The sequence below is a fragment of the Pseudophryne corroboree genome, chromosome 1 (genome assembly GCF_028390025.1).
Source record: "Pseudophryne corroboree isolate aPseCor3 chromosome 1, aPseCor3.hap2, whole genome shotgun sequence".
Lineage (NCBI taxonomy): Eukaryota > Metazoa > Chordata > Amphibia > Anura > Myobatrachidae > Pseudophryne > Pseudophryne corroboree.
The window spans coordinates 732,521,219-732,539,703 of record NC_086444.1 but is presented as its reverse complement, the minus strand read 5'-3'; the positions used below and the strand labels follow the sequence as shown (position 1 = coordinate 732,539,703).

Here is an 18,485-nt window from a genome sequence, read left to right as displayed (position 1 = left end):
GCACAGTGCGAGAGGCCCCAACTATAGAATCTTTCAAAAGTAGACTCAAAACTTTCCTGTTTACTCAAGCATTTCCATAATGTCCCTTTTAGTTTCTTCATGCTTCTGTATTTTATGAGAATGTACTTCATTATTTTCTGTACTATATTATGCTATGTATCTGTTAAGCGCCTTGAGTCCTATTGGAGAAAGAGTGCTATATAAATAAAAATAAGATTTTAAACCTACCGGTAAATCTTTCTCTCCTAGTCCGTAGAGGATGCTGGGGACTCCGTAAGGACCATGGGGTATACGGGCTCCGCAGGAGACATGGGCACTCTAAGACTTTAGAATGGGTGTGCACTGGCTCCTCCCTCTATGCCCCTCCTCCAGACCTCAGTTAAAGTACTGTGCTCAGAAGAGACAGACAGTACGAGGAAAGGATTTTTGTTAATCTAAGGGTGAGATACATACCAGCCCACACCATACATACCGTACAACCTGGCATACACTAAACCAGTTAACAGCATGAACAAAACAGCATCAGCCAGAGACTGATCACAACTGTAACATAACCCTTATGTAAGCAACAACTATATACAAGCCTTGCAGAAATAGTCCGCACTGGGACGGCGCCCAGAATCCTCTACGGACTAGGAGAAAAAGATTTACCGGTAGGTTTAAAATCTTATTTTCTCTTACGTCCTAGAGGATGCTGGGGACTCCGTAAGGACCATGGGGATTATACCAAAGCTCCGGACCGGGCGGGAGAGTACGGATGACTCTGCAGCACCGATTGAGCAAACATGAGGTCCTCATTAGCCAAGGTATCAAACTTGTAGAAATTTGCAAAAGTGTTTGAACCCGACCAAGTAGCTGCCCGGCAAAGCTGTAATGCCGAGACGCCTCGGGCAGCCGCCCAAGAAGAGCCCACCTTCCTAGTGGAATGGGCCTTTACCGAATTAGGTAACGGCAATCCAGCCGTAGAATGAGCCTGCTGAATCGTGTTACAGATCCAGCGAGCAATAGTCTGCTTAGAAGCAGGAGCACCAACCTTGTTGGCCGCATATAGGACAGGACGTCCTGGCTACATAAATTTTTAAGGCCCTGACTACATCAAGGGACTTGGAATCCTCCAAGTCACCCGTAGCCACAGGCACCACAATAGGTTGGTTCATATGAAATGACGAAACCACCTTAGGTAGAAATTGAGGACGAGTTCTCAACTCCGCTCGATCCACATGGAAAATCAGATAGGGGCTCTTGTGAGACAAGGCCGCCAATTCGGACACACACCTCGCAGATGCCAAGGCCAACATCATGACCACTTTCCAAGTGAGAAATTTTAATTCAACCGTTTGAAGAGGTTCAAACCAGTGTGACTTAAGGCACTGTAACACCACGTTAAGGTCCCACCGTGCCACTGGGGGCACAAAAGGAGGTTGGATGTGCAGCACTCCCTTTACAAAAGTCTGGACTTCTGGGAGATAAGCCAATTCCTTCTGAAAGAATATAGATAAAGCCGAAATCTGCACCTTAATGGAGCCTAACTTTAGGCCCATATCCACTCCTGTCTGAAGAAAATGGAGAAAACGACCCAGCTGAAAACCTTTTGTCGGAGCATTCTTGGCTTCACACCAAGACACATCTTTCCTCCAGATACGGTGATAATGCCTCGCCGTTACCTCCTTCCTAGCTTTGATCAGAGTAGGGATGCCTTCCCCCGGAATACCTTTCCTAGCTAGGATTTGGTGTTCAACCGCCATGCCATCAAACGTAACCGCGGTAAGTCTTGGAACACACAGGGCCCCTGTTGCAACAGGTCCTCCCTGGGAGGAAGAGGCCACGGATCTTCTGCGATCATTTCCTGAAGATCTGAATACCAGGCCCTTCGAGGCCAATCTGGAACAATGAGTATTGTCTGTTCGTCTTATGATTCTCAATATTTTTGAGATGAACGGAAGAGGAGGGAACACATATACCAACTGTAAAACCCATGGTGTCACCAGGGCATCCACCGCTACTGCCTGAGGGTCCCTCGACCTGGAACAATACATCCGAAGTTTCTTGTTGAGGCGTGACGCCATCATGTCTATTTGGGGAAGTCCCCAACGACTTGTTATCTCTGCGAAAACTTCTTGATGAAGACCCCACTCTCCTGGATGGAGATCGTGTCTGCTGAGAAAGTCTGCTTCCCAGTTGTCCACTCCTGGAATGAAGACTGCTGACAGAGCGCTTACATGATTTTCCGCCCAGCGAAGAATCCTGGTGGCTTCCGCCATTGCCACTCTGCTCCTTGTCCCGCCCTGGCGGCTTACATGCGCCACGGCTGTGGTTGTCTGACTGAATCAGAACGGGTAGGTCGTGAAGAAGATTCTCCGCTTGTCGTAGGCCGTTGTATATGGCCCTTAATTCCAGCACGTTGATGTGTAGACAAGCCTCCTGGCTTGACCACAGTCCCTGAAAATTTCTTCATTGTGTGACTGTTCCCCATCCTCGGAGGCTCGCGTCCGTGGTCACTAGAACCCAGTCTTGAATGCCGACCTGCGACCCTCTAGGAGGTGAGCACTCTGAAGCCACCACAGGAGAGACACCCTGGCCCTGGGGGACAGGCTTATTTTCTGATGTATTTGCAGATGGGATCCCGACCACTTGTCCAGAAGGTCCCAATGAAACGTTCTCGCATGGAACCTGCCGAAGGGGATGGCCTCGTAGGCCGCAACCATTTTTCCCAATACTCGAGTGCATTGATGAACTGACACTCTTTTTGGTTTTAGCAGGTCCCTGACCATGTTCTGGAGTTCCTGGGCTTTTTCCGTTGGGAGAAAAACCCTCTTCATTTCCGTGTCCAGAATCATACCCAAAAATGATAGCCGAGTTGTCGGAAACAACTGAGACTTTGGTAGATTTAGGATCCAGCCGTGTTGCTGCAGCACTCTCAGGGAGAGCGACACGCTTTTCAGTAATTGATCTCTCGATCTCGCTTTTATCAGGAGATCGTCCAAGTATGGGATAATTGTGACTCCTTGCCTGCGCAGGAGCACCATCATTTCCGCCATTACCTTGGTGAAAATCCTCGGGGCCGTGGAAAGCCCAAACGGCAACGTCTGAAACTTGTAATGACAATCCTGTACAGCGAATCGCAGGTACGCCTGATGAGGGGGATAAATGAGGACATGAAGGTATGCATCCTTTATGTCTAGTGATACCATAAAATCCCCCCCTTCCAGGCTTGAGATCGCTGCCCGGAGAGATTCCATCTTGAATTTGAACCTTTTCAAATACAGGTTCAGGGATTTTAGATTCAGAATGGGTCTGACCGAGCCATCCGGCTTCGGGACCACAAACAGGGTTGAATAGTACCCTTTTCCCTGTTGCATTAGGGGAACTTTGATAATCACTTGCTGTTGACACAGCTTTTGAATGGCAGTTGAAACTATTTCCCTCTCTGGGGGAGAAGCTGGCAAAGCCGATTTGAAAAATCGTCGAGGAGGCACTTTTTCGAACTCCAGCTTGTAGCCTTGGGATACAATTTAGATCGCCAAAGGATCCAAATCCGACTGAACCCAGACCTGGCTGAAGAGTCGAAGACGTGCCCCACCGATGCGGACTCCCTCAGCGGAGCCCCAGCGTCATGCGGTGGATTTTGTAGAGGCCGGGGAGGACTTTTGTTCCTGGGAACTAGCCGTAGCAGGCATTCTTTTCCCTCTACCTTTACCTCTGGCGATGAAGGAAGAGCCCCGACCCTTTCTGAACTTAGGCGACCGAAAGGACTGCATCTGATATTGAGGTGTTTTCTTTTGCTGTGGGGGAACATAAGGCAAAAAAGAAGACTTACCCGCGGTAGCCGTGGAAACCAGGTCCGCGAGGCCCTCCCCAAATTTAACCTCACCTTTGTAAGGTAAAGTTTCCATATGTCTTTTTGAATCGGCATCACCCGTCCATTGGTGGGTCCACAGGGACCGTCTAGCAGAAATTGCCATGGCATTGGCTCTTGAACCCAACAGCCCAATGTCCCTCGCAGCCTCTCTCATATATAACGCTGCGTCTTTAATGTGACCCAAGGTCAACAAAATGCTATCCTTATCTAGGGTGTCAATGTCAGATGACAAGTTATCTGCCCATGCAGCAATTGCGCTACCCACCCATGCCGACGCTACTGCCGGTCTGAGCAAGGCACCCGTATGCGTATAAATTGATTTTAAGGTAGTGTCCTGTCTGCGATCAGCAGGATCCTTGAGGGCTGCCGTGTCTGGAGATGGTAGCGCCACCTTTTTGGACAAGCGCGTTAAAGCCTTGTCCACCGTGGGTGAGGATTCTCATCGTAACCTGTCCTGTGAGGGGAAAGGATACGCCATAATAATTCTCTTGGGAATCTGCAGTTTCTTGTCTGGAGTTTCCCAAGCTTTTTCAAATAAGGCGTTCAGCTCATGAGATGGGGGAAACGTTAACTCTGGTTTCTTTTCCTTAAACATGCAGACCCTCGTGTCAGGGACAGAGGGGTCCTCTGTGATATGCAAAACATCTTTTATTGCAATAATCATATAATTAATGCTCTTGGCCACCCTTGGGTGTAACCTCCCATCATCATAGTCGACACTGGAGTCAGAATCCATGTCGGTATCAGTGTCTGCTATCTGGGAAAGGGGACGTTTATGAGACCCCGAAGGGCCTTGTGACACAGTCAAAGCCATGGATTGGCTCCCAGCTTTTTCCCTGGACTCTGCTTTGTCCAATCTTTTAAGTAATAAAGTCACATTTGCATTTAAAACATTCCACATATCCAACCAATCAGGTGTCGGCGGTGCAGACGGAGACACCACAATCATCTGCTCTGCGTCCTCCCTAGACGAGCCTTCCGCTTCAGACATGCCGACACACACGTACTGACACCCCCACACACACTGGGATATACAAATATGGGGACAGCCCCCCAATAAGGCCCCCTGGAGAGACAGAGAGAGAGTATGCCAGCACACACCCAGCGCCACTGGAACAAAGTCCCAGTCTGTACAGCGCTTTTATAGCTATATAATACACTTAATGCGCCAATTAAATGTGCCCCCGCCCCCTCGTTTTTGCCCTCTGTACTTGTGTTCAGCAGCATCCTCTATGACGTAAGAGAAATTATTATTATTATTATTAAAAGTGGCTCAGGATTTCTTTTTATATTAAAATAAGATTCCTCACTCTCTTCTGTCACCTTATCAGGGATATTCAGAACTTCTCTGATAGCTTCTATAAGAGCCTCTATTCCCTGCGACAGAGTCCACCTCACCCTCCTCCATGTCTGACCAGTCATCATCCGATTCAGACTGCAGGATATGGACCAAAGTGCATTTTTGCGGACAAATGGCAGTGGATTGAGACGCTGGTTTGGGTACTGAGTCTCTTTTCATAAACTTAGTCATAGATTGTCTTAAGTATCAAGTCTCTTTCTCATACCGAGATAACTTAGTAGAGATTGTAGAAATCATTCCCCTACTGGAGTCCAGCCATGCTGGTTCTGCTCCACTAGCCTGGGAAGGGACAATACTTTGAGTACACACTAATGAACCCCCTGGGAAAGAGGAACACTGTGCTTTACATGAAACACACTTTTTGCCTGACATACTGTATAGTGACAACACACACACACACACACACACACACACACACACACACACACACACACACACACACAGGAAAAGATTAAATGCACAATTAACCTACAAAGAGCCCTTCCAGGGAGACACAGAGGGAGTATGGAACCAGCACACGGCGCCCTTAACGCGAATGCCAAGCTTAGCCGGGTCGCAGGCTAAGTACTAGATTAGGGACTTCGCACCCCCCCTTCTATGACCCCCTGGTACCGCTGAGGTAATCTGGAGTCTCTCTGGAGGAGCTGCGCGTCCCTGTCAGTCAGTGTCTGTGTCAGCTGCAGAGGGAAAACGGCACATGTGAGCTGCTGGATATGCTTATAGTGAAGCCCCGCTCTTTTTTATTCTGGCTGTATGTGTCTTGTGCATAAAAAGGAGACAGACTCCTTTTATGGCTATGTTGACAGTCTGGGTACTGTGTCCGCTGTTCAGCGTCTGTGTCCGTACACAGCCGTGCGTCTCCGTACCCTCACGCCGCCATAATGGCCGGCTATCCGCTAACTGGAATGCCGGCTTAGTACTCACCACTCTTCATTCTTCTGGCTCTGTTAGGGGCTCTGTTAGGTGTGGCTGCGTGCTGCAGAAATGTACGCTCGCCATGGTGGGGCTTGCGAATAGTTCCCTCAGGAGCTAGTGTTCTGTCAGCTGGGAACGGGACCATTAACCCTTAGTGGGTTTGGGCCATCCCCCCCCTAAGTCCCACGAAAATAACAAACGCAAAAAAATAAATGCAGAAAACTCTTCAGGAGCTTCCAGAGACGTGACCGGCTCCTCCAGGCACATTTTCTAAACGGAGTTTGGTAGGAGGGGCATAGAGGGAGGAGCCAGCGCACACTATCAATTTCTTAAAGTGCCCATGGCTCCTAGCGGACCCATCTATATCCCATGGTACTAAATGGATTCCCAGTATCCCCTAGGACAGGCCTGGCCAACCTGTGGCTCTCCAGCTGTTGTAAAACTAAAGGTCCCATCATGCCTTGCCACAGTTTTGCGGTTAGGGAATGCTAAAACTGAGGCAGGGCATGCTGGGATGTGTAGTTTGACAACATCTGGAGAGCCACAGGTTGGCCAGGCCTGCCTTAGGACGTAAGAGAAAGGATATATTTACAAAGTAGCAGACTTCAACAGGCTAAGGGGGAATTCAATTAGCCGCAGTAAATTACCTCGGCTAATTGAACCCTGGGGGGAAGGTGGGTAATTCAATTGTCCCTGATAGTTGGCATTATCAGGGATTTTGTTCCACTGGCCTAGAGGCAGGACAAACAAAATTCCAGATAAGCAGCTTTTTTTATACCACTGGGTAAGAAATCACGACAGCCCATTTTTTTTCAAAAGAAAATTCACAGGCATAATTGAATTCCCACCCTAAATCAGTTAGCGGTATCAGTAAAACTACATCCGTATCTATAAGGAACTTTGAATTGTTGGTAATAAAAAAATACAATCTGCATGAGAAAACGTACTGTGTAATATCCACTCAGACAAACATGCACTATGGATATCTACCTTTAAAAGAAGTTCCACTACATCCATATGTACCAGGCCAAGGACAGACTCTCCATTCACATGCGTTATCAGATCACCAGCTCTCAGCCCTGCTTCATGAGCTGGACTTCCATCCTCCACACTCTGGAAGAATACAATGAAAGAATTATGAATCCTTGAAACTGGCCTTACCCAAATCCAACCCACCAAACATTACTCACCCAAACCATGTGGTGTACCGTATACACATCGCTTTCTCCCATGTAAACACGAATAGCACGCAACGTGAAGCCATACTTCTTCCCAGAGCTGTGTATAATAATAGGGGGGCACAGACTGGTTACTGCCACTGCTGTGTCCCGGACAGGAGAAGAGTCCCTGGAAGACGGGTTGGATGAGAGAGAGCGTGGGGATATGGGACTTATGAGGGATCCACTGCCGAAGTCATCTGCCGAGACAGAACAAAGTACTTTTATTATTTGTCCTTAAGCGCAAGAACTTGCAGATGAGTAGCCAAAATCATTTACTACTAACTACCACAAAAAGATGCATCCGTAATATTAGTTACCTTCTGCAGTCAGTAGTTTAATGATAATAAATCAAAAGAAGAATGTGCTCATAATACCAGAAACAGAACAAACAAAAGACTCAACTGAAACCTATAGTCTAGAGTTTCCCAAACTCCATTACAGTCCAGGCTTTAAGGATATCCATTCTTGAGTCCAGATGGTTAAATCAAATTGACTAAGGTAGTAATTAAGTCACCTATGCTCAAGCATGGACTGCGTGCAACAAAACATGAATCTGCATATGAAGCACAACAGAACTTGGTGTGAAAAAAAAAAAGCTGTTGCATCGCAGCACTTTGTATAGATACAGTACAGGCTCATTCGCACACAGATATACAAGTGTCACATATCAAATTAGTCAGTGCAGTCTCGTGAAGTGGCTTAGTTAAGATACACATTCAGGTGAAAAAAAAAGCTCAGAGCAAGACGAACTGCACAAATCTGGCTCCTCGAGAAGGGATGTTTGGCGTGTATGCAGTAGTACTTTATGAGGACACATCTGTATCTACAGGGGTACCTGCTGAAATGGTCAGATGTATAGAAAATAAGAATTTACTCACCGGTAATTCTATTTCTCGTAGTCCGTAGTGGATGCTGGGGACTCCGTAAGGACCATGGGGAATAGCGGGCTCTGCAGGAGACTGGGCACTCTAAAGAAAGATTTAGTACTATCTGGTGTGCACTGGCTCCTCCCTCTATACCCCTCCTCCAGACCTCAGTTAAGGAAACTGTGCCCGGAAGAGCTGACATTGCAAGGAAAGGATTTTGGAACCCAGGGTAAGACTCATACCAGCCACACCAATCACACTGTACAACTTGTGATAAACTTACCCAGTTAACAGTATGAACAAACAACAGAGCATCAACCAATGGATGCCAACATAACATAACCCTTTATTAAGCAATAACTATATACACGTATTGCAGAAAGTCCGCACTTGGGACGGGCGCCCAGCATCCACTACGGACTACGAGAAATAGAATTACCGGTGAGTAAATTCTTATTTTCTCTAACGTCCTAGTGGATGCTGGGGACTCCGTAAGGACCATGGGGATTATACCAAAGCTCCCAAACGGGCGGGAGAGTGCGGATGACTCTGCAGCACCGAATGGGCAAACACCAGGTCCTCCTCAGCCAGGGTATCAAACTTGTAGAACTTTGCAAATGTGTTTGAACCCGACCAAGTAGCAGCTCGGCAAAGCTGTAATGCCGAGACCCCTCGGGCAGCCGCCCAAGAAGAGCCCACCTTCCTTGTGGAATGGGCCTTTACTGATTTTGGATGCGGCAATCCAGCCGCAGAATGAGCCTGCTGAATCGTGTTACAGATCCAGCGAGCAATGGTTTGCTTTGAAGCAGGAGCACCCAGTTTGTTGGATGCATACAGGATAAACAGCGAGTCAGTCTTCCTGACTCCAGCCGTCCTGGCAACATAGATCTTCAAAGCCCTGACTACATCAAGCAACTTGGAATCCTCCAAGTCACGAGTAGCCGCAGGCACCACAATGGGTTGGTTCAGATGAAAAGATGACACCACCTTTGGCAGAAACTGCGGACGAGTTCGCAATTCTGCCCTGTCCATATGGAAAACCAGATAGGGGCTTTTACATGACAAAGCCGCCAATTCTGACATACGCCTAGCTGAGGCTAGGGCCAACAGCATGACCACTTTCCACGTGAGATACTTTAGCTCCACCGTCTTAAGTGGCTCAAACCAGTGGGATTTCAGGAAAGCCAATACCACGTTAAGATACCAAGGTGCCACTGGTGGCACAAAAGGAGGCTGAATATGCAGCACTCCCTTAACAAACGTCTGAACCTCAGGCAGTGAAGCCAGTTCCTTTTGAAAGAAAATGGATAGGGCCGAAATCTGGACCTTTATAGACCCTCATTTTAGGCCCATAGTCACACCTGACTGTAGGAAGTGTAGGAATCGACCCAGTTGGAATTCCTCTGTAGGGGCCTTCCTGGCCTCACACCAAGCAACATATTTTCGCCATATACGGTGATAATGTTTTGCTGTCACGTCCTTCCTAGCCTTTATCAGTGTAGGAATAACTGCTTCCGGAATGCCCTTTTCTGCTAGGATCCGGTGTTCAACCGCCATGCCGTCAAACGCAGCCGCGGTAAGTCTTGGAACAGACAGGGCCCTTGTTGTAACAGGTCCTGTCTGAGAGGCAGAGGCCACGGGTCCTCTGTGAGCATTTCTTGCAATTCCGGGTACCAAGTCCTTCTTGGCCAATCCGGAACAATGGGGGTCATTCCGAGTTGTTCGCTCTGTACATTTTTTCGCATCGCAGCGATTTTCCGCTTAGTGCGCATGCGCAATGTCCACACTGCGACTGCGCCAAGTAAATTTGCTATGCAGTTAGGAATTTTACTCACAGTTTTTTCTTCGTTCTGCTGATCGTAATGTGATTGACAGGAAGTGGGTGTTTCTGGGCGGAAACTGGCCGTTTTATGGGTGTGTGCGAAAAAACGCTACCGTTTCTGGGAAAAACGCGGGAGTGGCTGGAGAAACGGAGGAGTGTCTGGGCGAACGCTGGGTGTGTTTATGACGTCAAACCAGGAACGACAAGCACTGAACTGATCGCAGATGCCGAGTAAGTCTCGAGTTACTCAGAAACTGCACAGAGATGTCTTTTCGCTATATTGCGAATCTTTCGTTCACAATTTTAAGAAGCTAAGATTCACTCCCAGTAGGCGGCGGCTTAGCGTGTGTAAAGCTGCTAAAAGCAGCTTGCGAGCGAACAACTCGGAATGACCCCCAATGAGTATTGTTCTCACTCCTCTTTTTCTTACAATTCTCAGCACCTTTGGTATGAGAGGAAGAGGAGGAAACACATAGGGGGTCATTCCGAGTTGTTCGCTCGCAAGCTGCTTTTAGCAGCTTTGCACACGCTAAGCCGCCGCCTACTGGGAGTGAATCTTAGCATAGTAAAATTGCGAACGAAAGATTCGCAATATTGCGAAAAGACTTCTCTGTGCAGTTTCTGAGTAGCTCGAGACTTACTCTGCCAGTGCGATCAGTTCAGTGCTTGTCGTTCCTGGTTTGACGTAACAAACACACCCAGCGTTCGCCCAGACACTCCTCCGTTTCTCCAGCCACTCCCGCGTTTTTCCCAGAAATGGTAGCGTTTTTTCACACACTCCCATAAAACGTCCAGTTTCCGCCCAGAAACACCCACTTCCTGTCAATCACATTACGATCACCAGAACGAAGAAAAAACCTCGTAATGCCGTGAGTAAAATTCCTAACTGCATAGCAAATTTACTTGGCGCAGTCGCACTGCGGACATTGCGCATGCGCATTAGCGACTAATCGCTCTGTTGCGAGAAAAAAATAACGAGCGAACAACTCGGAATGACCCCCATAGACCGACTGGAACACCCACGGTGTTACTAGTGCGTCCACAGCTATCGCCTGAGGGTCCCTTGACCTGGCGCAATATCTTTTTAGCTTTTTGTTGAGACGGGACGCCATCATGTCCACCTGTGTCAGTTCCCATCGATTTGCAATCTGCGTGAAGACTTCTTGATGAAGTCCCCACTCTCCCGGGTGGAGGTCGTGTCTGCTGAGGAAGTCTGCTTCCCAGTTGTCCACTCCCGGAATGAACACTGCTGACAGTGGTAGTACGTGATTCTCCGCCCACCGAAGAATCCTGGTGGCTTCTGTCATTGCCACCCTGCTTCTTGTGCCGCCCTGGCGGTTTACATGGGCCACTGCCGTGATGTTGTCTGACTGAATCAGCACTGGTTGGTTTCGAAGCAGAGGCTCCGTTTGACTCAGGGCGTTGTATATGGCCCTTAGTTCCAGGATATTGATGTGCAGACAAGTCTCCTGACTTGACCACAACCCTTGGAAGTTTCTTCCTTGAGTGACTGCCCCCCACCCTCGGAGGCTTGCATCCGTGGTCACCAGGACCCAGTCCTGTATGCCGAATCTGCGGCCCTCGAGGAGGTGAGCACCTTGTAGCCACCACAGAAGAGACACCCTGGCCCTGGGGGACAGGGTGATCATCCGATGCATCTGAAGATGCGATCCGGACCACTTGTCCAGCAGATCCCACTGAAAGATCCTCGCATGGAACCTGCCGAAGGGAATGGCTTCGTATGACGCCACCATCTTTCCCAGGACTCGCGTGCAGCGATGCACCGACACCTGTTTTGGCTTTAGGAGGTCTCTGACCAGAGTCACGAGCTCCTGAGCCTTCTCCTCCGGGAGAAACACCTTCTTCTGGTCTGTGTCCAGAATCATGCCCAGGAAGGGCAGACACGTCGCAGGAATCAGCTGCGACTTTGGAATGTTCAGAATCCAGCCGTGCTGACGCAACACTTCCTGAGAGTGTGCTACGCTGATCAGCAACTGCTCCCTGGACCTCGCCTTTATGAGGAGATCGTCCAAGTATGGGATAATTGTAACCCCTTGCTTCCGAAGGAGCACCATCATTACCGCAATCACCTTGGTAAAAACTCTCGGTGCCGTGGACAGGCCAAACGGCAACGTCTGGAATTGGTAATGACAGTCCCGTACCACAAACCTGAGGTACTCCTGATGAGGCGGATAAATGGGGACATGCAAGTAAGCATCCTTGATGTCCAGACACACCATAAAATCCCCTTCCTCCAGGCTTGCAATGACCGCTCTGAGCGATTCCATTTTGAACTTGAATTTCTTCAGATAAATGTTCAGGGATTTTAAATTTAAAATGGGTCTGACCGAACCGTCCGGTTTCGGTACCACAAACATAGTGGAATAGTAGCCCCTTCCCCGTTGAAGGGGGGGGACCTCTACCACCACTTTTTGGAGAAAAAGTTTGTGAATTGCCTCCAACACTATCTCCCTTTCCATGGGGGAAGTTGGTAAGGCCGATTTTAGGTAACGGTGAGGGGGCATCACCTCGAATTCCAGCTTGTAACCCTGAGACACAATTTGTATAGCCCAAGGATCCACCTGTGAGCGAACCCACTGGTGGCTGAAATGTCGGAGACGCGCCCCAACAGCTCCTGGCTCCGCCTGTGGAGCCCCAGCGTCATGCGGTGGATTTAGTGGAAGCCGGGGAAGACTTTTGTTCCTGGGAACTAGCTGCATGGTGCAGCTTTTTTCCTCTACCCCGCCTCTAGCAAGAAAGGACGCACCTCTGACCTTCTTGCTCCTCTGAGAACGAAAGGACTGCATTTGGTAATACGGTGCTTTCTTAGGTTGTGGAGGGACATAAGGCAAGAAATTTGACTTCCCAGCCGTAGCTGTGGAAACTAGGTCCGAGAGACCGTTCCCAAACAATTCCTCACCCTTATAAGGTAAAACTTCCATGTGTTTTTTTAGAGTCGGTATCCCCTGTCCATTGCCGAGTCCATAAGACCCTTCTGGCAGAAATGGACATTGCGTTAACTCTAGAGCCCAGCAGGCAAATGTTCCTCTGGGCATCCCGCATATATAGGACCGCGTCCTTGATATGTGCCAGGGTCAGTAGAACAGTGTCCCTGTCCAGGGTATCTAACTCCTCAGACAGAGAATCCGTCCATGCAGCTACCGCACTACACATCCAGGCCAAAGCAATTGCTGGCCTCAGCAGTGTGCCAGAATGTGTATAAACAGACTTCAGGATAGCTTCCTGCTTTCTATCCGCAGGATCCTTTAGGGCGGCCGTATCCGGAGACGGCAGGGCCACCTTCTTAGACAAGCGTGTCAACGCCTTGTCTACCCTAGGGGAGGATTCCCAGCGTAACCTGTCCGTTGGCGGGAAAGGATACGCCATAAGTAATCTCTTGGAAACTATCACCTTTCTGTCAGGGGAATCCCACGCTTTTTCACATAATTCATGTGAAGGGGGAAAAGTCACTTCATGCTTTTTCTCCCCATACATATAAATCCTCTTATCAGGGACAGGATTTTCCTCAGAAATGTGTAATACATCCTTCATAGCTACAATCATGTAGCGGATGGCTTTAGTCATTTTAGGCTGTAACTTTGCCTCATCATCATCGACACTGGAGTAGGATTCCGTGTCGACATCTGTGTCAACTATCTGGGATAGTGTGCGCTTTTGAGACCCCGACGGCCTCTGCGCTGTAGGATCAGGCATGGGTTGAGACCCTGACTGTCCCCCGGTTACAGTTTTATCCAATCTGTTATGCAAGGAGTTTACATTATCATTTAACACCTTCCACATATCCATCCAATCAGGTGTCGGCACCGTCGGCGGCGACACCACACTCAGCTGCACTTGTTCTGCCTCCACGTATCCTTCCTCATCAAACATGTCGACACAGGCGTACCGACACACAGCACACACACAGGGAATGCTCTGACTGAGGACAGGACCCCACAAAGGCTTTTGGGGAGACAGAGAGTATGCCAGCACACACCCCAGCGCTATATAACCCAGGGATTACACTGTACCTTAGTGTTTACCCTGTAGCTGCTGTTAATATATATATATATATATATATATTGCGCCTAAATTTATGTGCCCCCCCTCTCTTTTTTACCCTTTAATGCACCTGTATACTGCAGGGGAGAGCCTGGGGAGCGTCCTTCCAGCGGAGCTGTGAAGAGAAAATGGCGCTGGTGTGCTGAGGAAGAAGGCCCCGCCCCCTCAGCGGCGGGCTTCTGTCCCACTTTAATGTGTAAAAAATGGCGGGGGCTCGGGCATATATACAGTCCCAGACTGTATATATGTCTCTTTTTGCCAAAAAGGTACTTAATTGCTGCCCAGGGCGCCCCCCCCTGCGCCCTGCAGTGACCGGAGTGTGCGGTGTGCTGTGGGAGCAATGGCGCACAGCTGCAGTGCTGTGCGCTACCTTAAGTTTAGACAGGAGTCTTCAGCCGCCGATTTCGATGTCTTCATGCTTCTGCTGCTTCTGTTCTTCTGGCTCTGCGAGGGGGACGTCGGCGCGGCTCCGGGAACGGACGATCAAGGTTAGGTACCTGTGTTCGATCCCTCTGAAGCTAATGGTGTCCAGTAGCCTAAGAAGCGCTACCTAGCTGCCGTGAGTAGGTTTGCTTCTCTCCCCTCAGTCCCTCGTAGCAGAGAGTCTGTTGCCAGCAGAAGCTCTCTGAAAACATAAAACCTAACAAAATACTTTCTTTTCTAGCAAGCTCAGCAGAGCCCACTAGGAGCACCCAGCTCGGCCGGGCACAGATTCTAACTGAGGTCTGGAGGAGGGGCATAGAGGGAGGAGCCAGTGCACACCAGATAGTACTAAATCTTTCTTTAGAGTGCCCAGTCTCCTGCGGAGACCGCTATTCCCCATGGTCCTTACGGAGTCCCCAGCATCTACTAGGACGTTAGAGAAAAATGGCATTAATGGAGGGACAGGCCTTGGCAGCCATCCATGCCTCATGTCCAGTGAACCAAAGCTCCATTATCTTAGCTAGTATAGTAGCAGAGATGGTCACCTCTTACTACCAGCTTTGGCGGCTCAACCCTTGGCCTCCTTGGAGTTGCAGCCTGTCAATGTGGCCCGGTCACCCTGCACGGTCTGTTTTGTTAATCCAAACAGCGATCATCCGGCCATCAGACTAGCTGCACACCCTGTTGCCGGATACCGTGAGATACTCCAAGCCCTCTACATTTCTTTATTTACATGTAGCACCACTGGGCTAATAAATATATATCTATACTCCGAACTAAATACCTCTAACTATTTGAAAATATACATTTACAAAAAAATAAGAATTTACTCACCGGTAATTCTATTTCTCGTAGTCCGTAGTGGATGCTGGGGACTCCGTAAGGACCATGGGGAATAGCGGCTCCGCAGGAGACTGGGCACAACTATAAAGAAAGCTTTAGACTACTGGTGTGCACTGGCTCCTCCCACTATGACCCTCCTCCAGACTTCAGTTAGGATACTGTGCCCGGAAGAGCTGACACAATAAGGAAGGATTTTGAATCCCGGGTAAGACTCATACCAGCCACACCAATCACACCGTATAACTCGTGATACAATACCCAGTTAACAGTATGATAACAACTGAGCCTCTCAACAGATGGCTCAACAATAACCCTTTAGTTAAGCAATAACTATATACAAGTATTGCAGACAATCCGCACTTGGGATGGGCGCCCAGCATCCACTACGGACTACGAGAAATAGAATTACCGGTGAGTAAATTCTTATTTTCTCTAACGTCCTAGTGGATGCTGGGGACTCCGTAAGGACCATGGGGATTATACCAAAGCTCCAAAAACGGGCGGGAGAGTGTGGATGACTCTGCAGCACCGAATGGGCAAACTCTAGGTCCTCCTCAGCCAGGGTGTCAAACTTGTAGAATTTAGCAAACGTGTTTGACCCCGACCAAGTAGCTGCTCGGCAAAGTTGAAGAGCCGAGACCCCTCGGGCAGCCGCCCAAGAAGAGCCCACCTTCCTCGTGGAATGGGCTTTCACTGATTTAGGATGCGGCAGTCCAGCCGCAGAATGTGCAAGCTGAATCGTACTACAGATCCAGCGAGCAATAGTCTGCTTTGAAGCAGGTGCACCCAACTTGTTGGGCGCATACAGGATAAAGAGCGAGTCAGTCTTTCTGACTCCAGCTGTCCTGGAAACATAGATTTTCAGGGCCCTGACTACGTCCAACAACTTGGAAGCCTCCAAGTCATTTGTAGCCGCAGGCACCACGATAGGTTGGTTCAGATGAAAAGCTGATACCACTTTGGGGAGAAACTGGGGACGAGTCCTCAATTCTGCCCTATCCATATGGAAAATCAGATAAGGGCTTTTACATGACAAAGCCGCCAATTCTGATACACGCCTGGCCGAAGCCAAGGCCAACAACATGACCACTTTCCACGTGAGATATTTCAAATCCACGGTTTTCAGTGGCTCAAACCAATGTGACTTTAGGAAATCCAACACCACGTTGAGATCCCAAGGTGCCACTGGAGGCACAAAAGGGGGCTGAATATGCAGCACTCCCTTAACAAAAGTCTGAACTTCAGGTAGTGAAGCCAGTTCTCTCAGGAAGAAAATCGATAGAGCCGAAATCTGGACCTTAATGGAACCCAATTTAAGGCCCATAGTCACCCCTGACTGTAGGAAGTGCAGGAAACGGCCCAGCTGAAATTCCTCCGTTGGGGCCTTCCTGGCCTCACACCACGCAACATATTTTCGCCATATGCGGTGATAATGGTTTGCGGTTACTTCTTTCCTAACTTTAATCAGCGTAGGAATGACTTCCTCCGGAATGCCCTTTTCCTTCAGGATCCGGTGTTCAACCGCCATGCCGTCAAACGCAGCCGCGGTAAGTCTTGGAACAGACAGGGCCCCTGCTGCAGCAGGTCTTGTCTGAGCGGTAGAGGCCATGGGTCCTCTGACATCATTTCTTGAAGTTCCGGGTACCAAGCTCTTCTTGGCCAATCCGGAACAATGAGTATAGTTCTTACTCCTCTTCTCCTTATTATCCTCAGTACCTTTGGTATGAGAGGAAGAGGAGGGAACACATAAACCGACCGGTACACCCACGGTGTCACTAGAGCGTCCACAGCTATCGCCTGCGGGTCTCTCGACCTGGCGCAATACTTTTCTAGCTTTTTGTTTAGGCGGGACGCCATCATGTCCACCTGTGGCCTTTTCCAACGGTTTACAATCATTTGAAAGACTTCTGGATGAAGTCCCCACTCTCCCGGGTGGAGGTCGTGCCTGCTGAGGAAGTCTGCTTCCCAGTTGTCCACTCCCGGAATGAACACTGCTGACAGTGCTAACACGTGATTTTCCACCCATCGGAGAATCCTTGTGGCTTCTGCCATTGCCGTCCTGCTTCTCGTGCCGCCCTGTCGATTTACATGGGCGACCGCCGAGATGTTGTCTGACTGGATCAGTACCGGCTGGTTTTGAAGCAGGGGTTTTGCCTGACTTAGGGCATTGTAAATGGCCCTCAGTTCCAGAATATTTATGTGCAGGGAAGTCTCCTGACTTGACCATAGTCCTTGGAAGTTTCTTCCCTGTGTGACTGCCCCCCAGCCTCGAAGGCTGGCATCCGTGGTCACCAGGACCCAGTCCTGTATGCCGAATCTGCGGCCCTCTTGAAGATGAGCACTCTGCAGCCACCACAGCAGAGACACCCTTGTCCTTGGAGACAGGGTTATCAGCAGATGCATCTGAAGATGCGATCCGGACCACTTGTCCAACAGGTCCCACTGAAAGGTTCTGTCATGAAACCTGCCGAATGGAATCGCTTCGTAGGAAGCTACCATCTTTCCCAGGATCCGCGTGCAGTGATGCACCGACACCTGTTTTGGTTTTAGGAGGCCTCTGACTAGAGATGACAGCTCCTTGGCCTTCTCCTCCGGGAGAAACACTTTTTTCTGTTCTGTGTCCAGAACCATCCCCAGGAACAGTAGACGTGTCGTAGGGACCAGCTGTGACTTTGGAATGTTTAGAATCCAGCCGTGCTGTTGTAGCACCTCCCGAGATAGTGCTACCCCGACCAACAACTGCTCTCTCTCGACTTCGCCTTTATCAGGAGATCGTCCAAGTACGGGATAATTAAAACTCCCTTCTTTCGAAGGAGTATCATCATTTCGGCCATTACCTTGGTAAAGACCCTCGGAGCCGTGGATAGACCGAACGGCAACGTCTGGAATTGGTAATGACAATCCTGTACCACAAATCTGAGGTACTCCTGGTGAGGATGGTAAATGGGGACATGCAGGTAAGCATCCTTGATGTCCAGTGATACCATGTAATCCCCCTCGTCCAGGCTTGAAATAACCGCCCTGAGCGATTCCATCTTGAACTTGAATTTTTTTATATATGTGTTCAAGGATTTCAAATTTAAAATGGGTCTCACCGAACCGTCCGGTTTCGGTA

The 18,485-nt window shown here is 49.1% G+C and overlaps 1 protein-coding gene across 4 annotated transcripts in view; it reads right to left on the bottom strand.

The window, feature by feature from the left end:
- Positions 1-18,485, bottom strand: part of MAST3 (microtubule associated serine/threonine kinase 3) — a 310,520-nt gene that overhangs the window by 20,340 nt on the left and 271,695 nt on the right. For all 4 annotated transcript variants that reach the window (XM_063915977.1, XM_063915987.1, XM_063915998.1 and 1 more), the window contains 2 exons: positions 7,325-7,551; positions 7,125-7,247 (listed from right to left, as the gene is read on the bottom strand). In XM_063915977.1, coding sequence (XP_063772047.1) covers positions 7,125-7,247; positions 7,325-7,551 — 350 coding nt within the window. The remainder of the gene's footprint in view (positions 1-7,124; positions 7,248-7,324; positions 7,552-18,485) is intronic.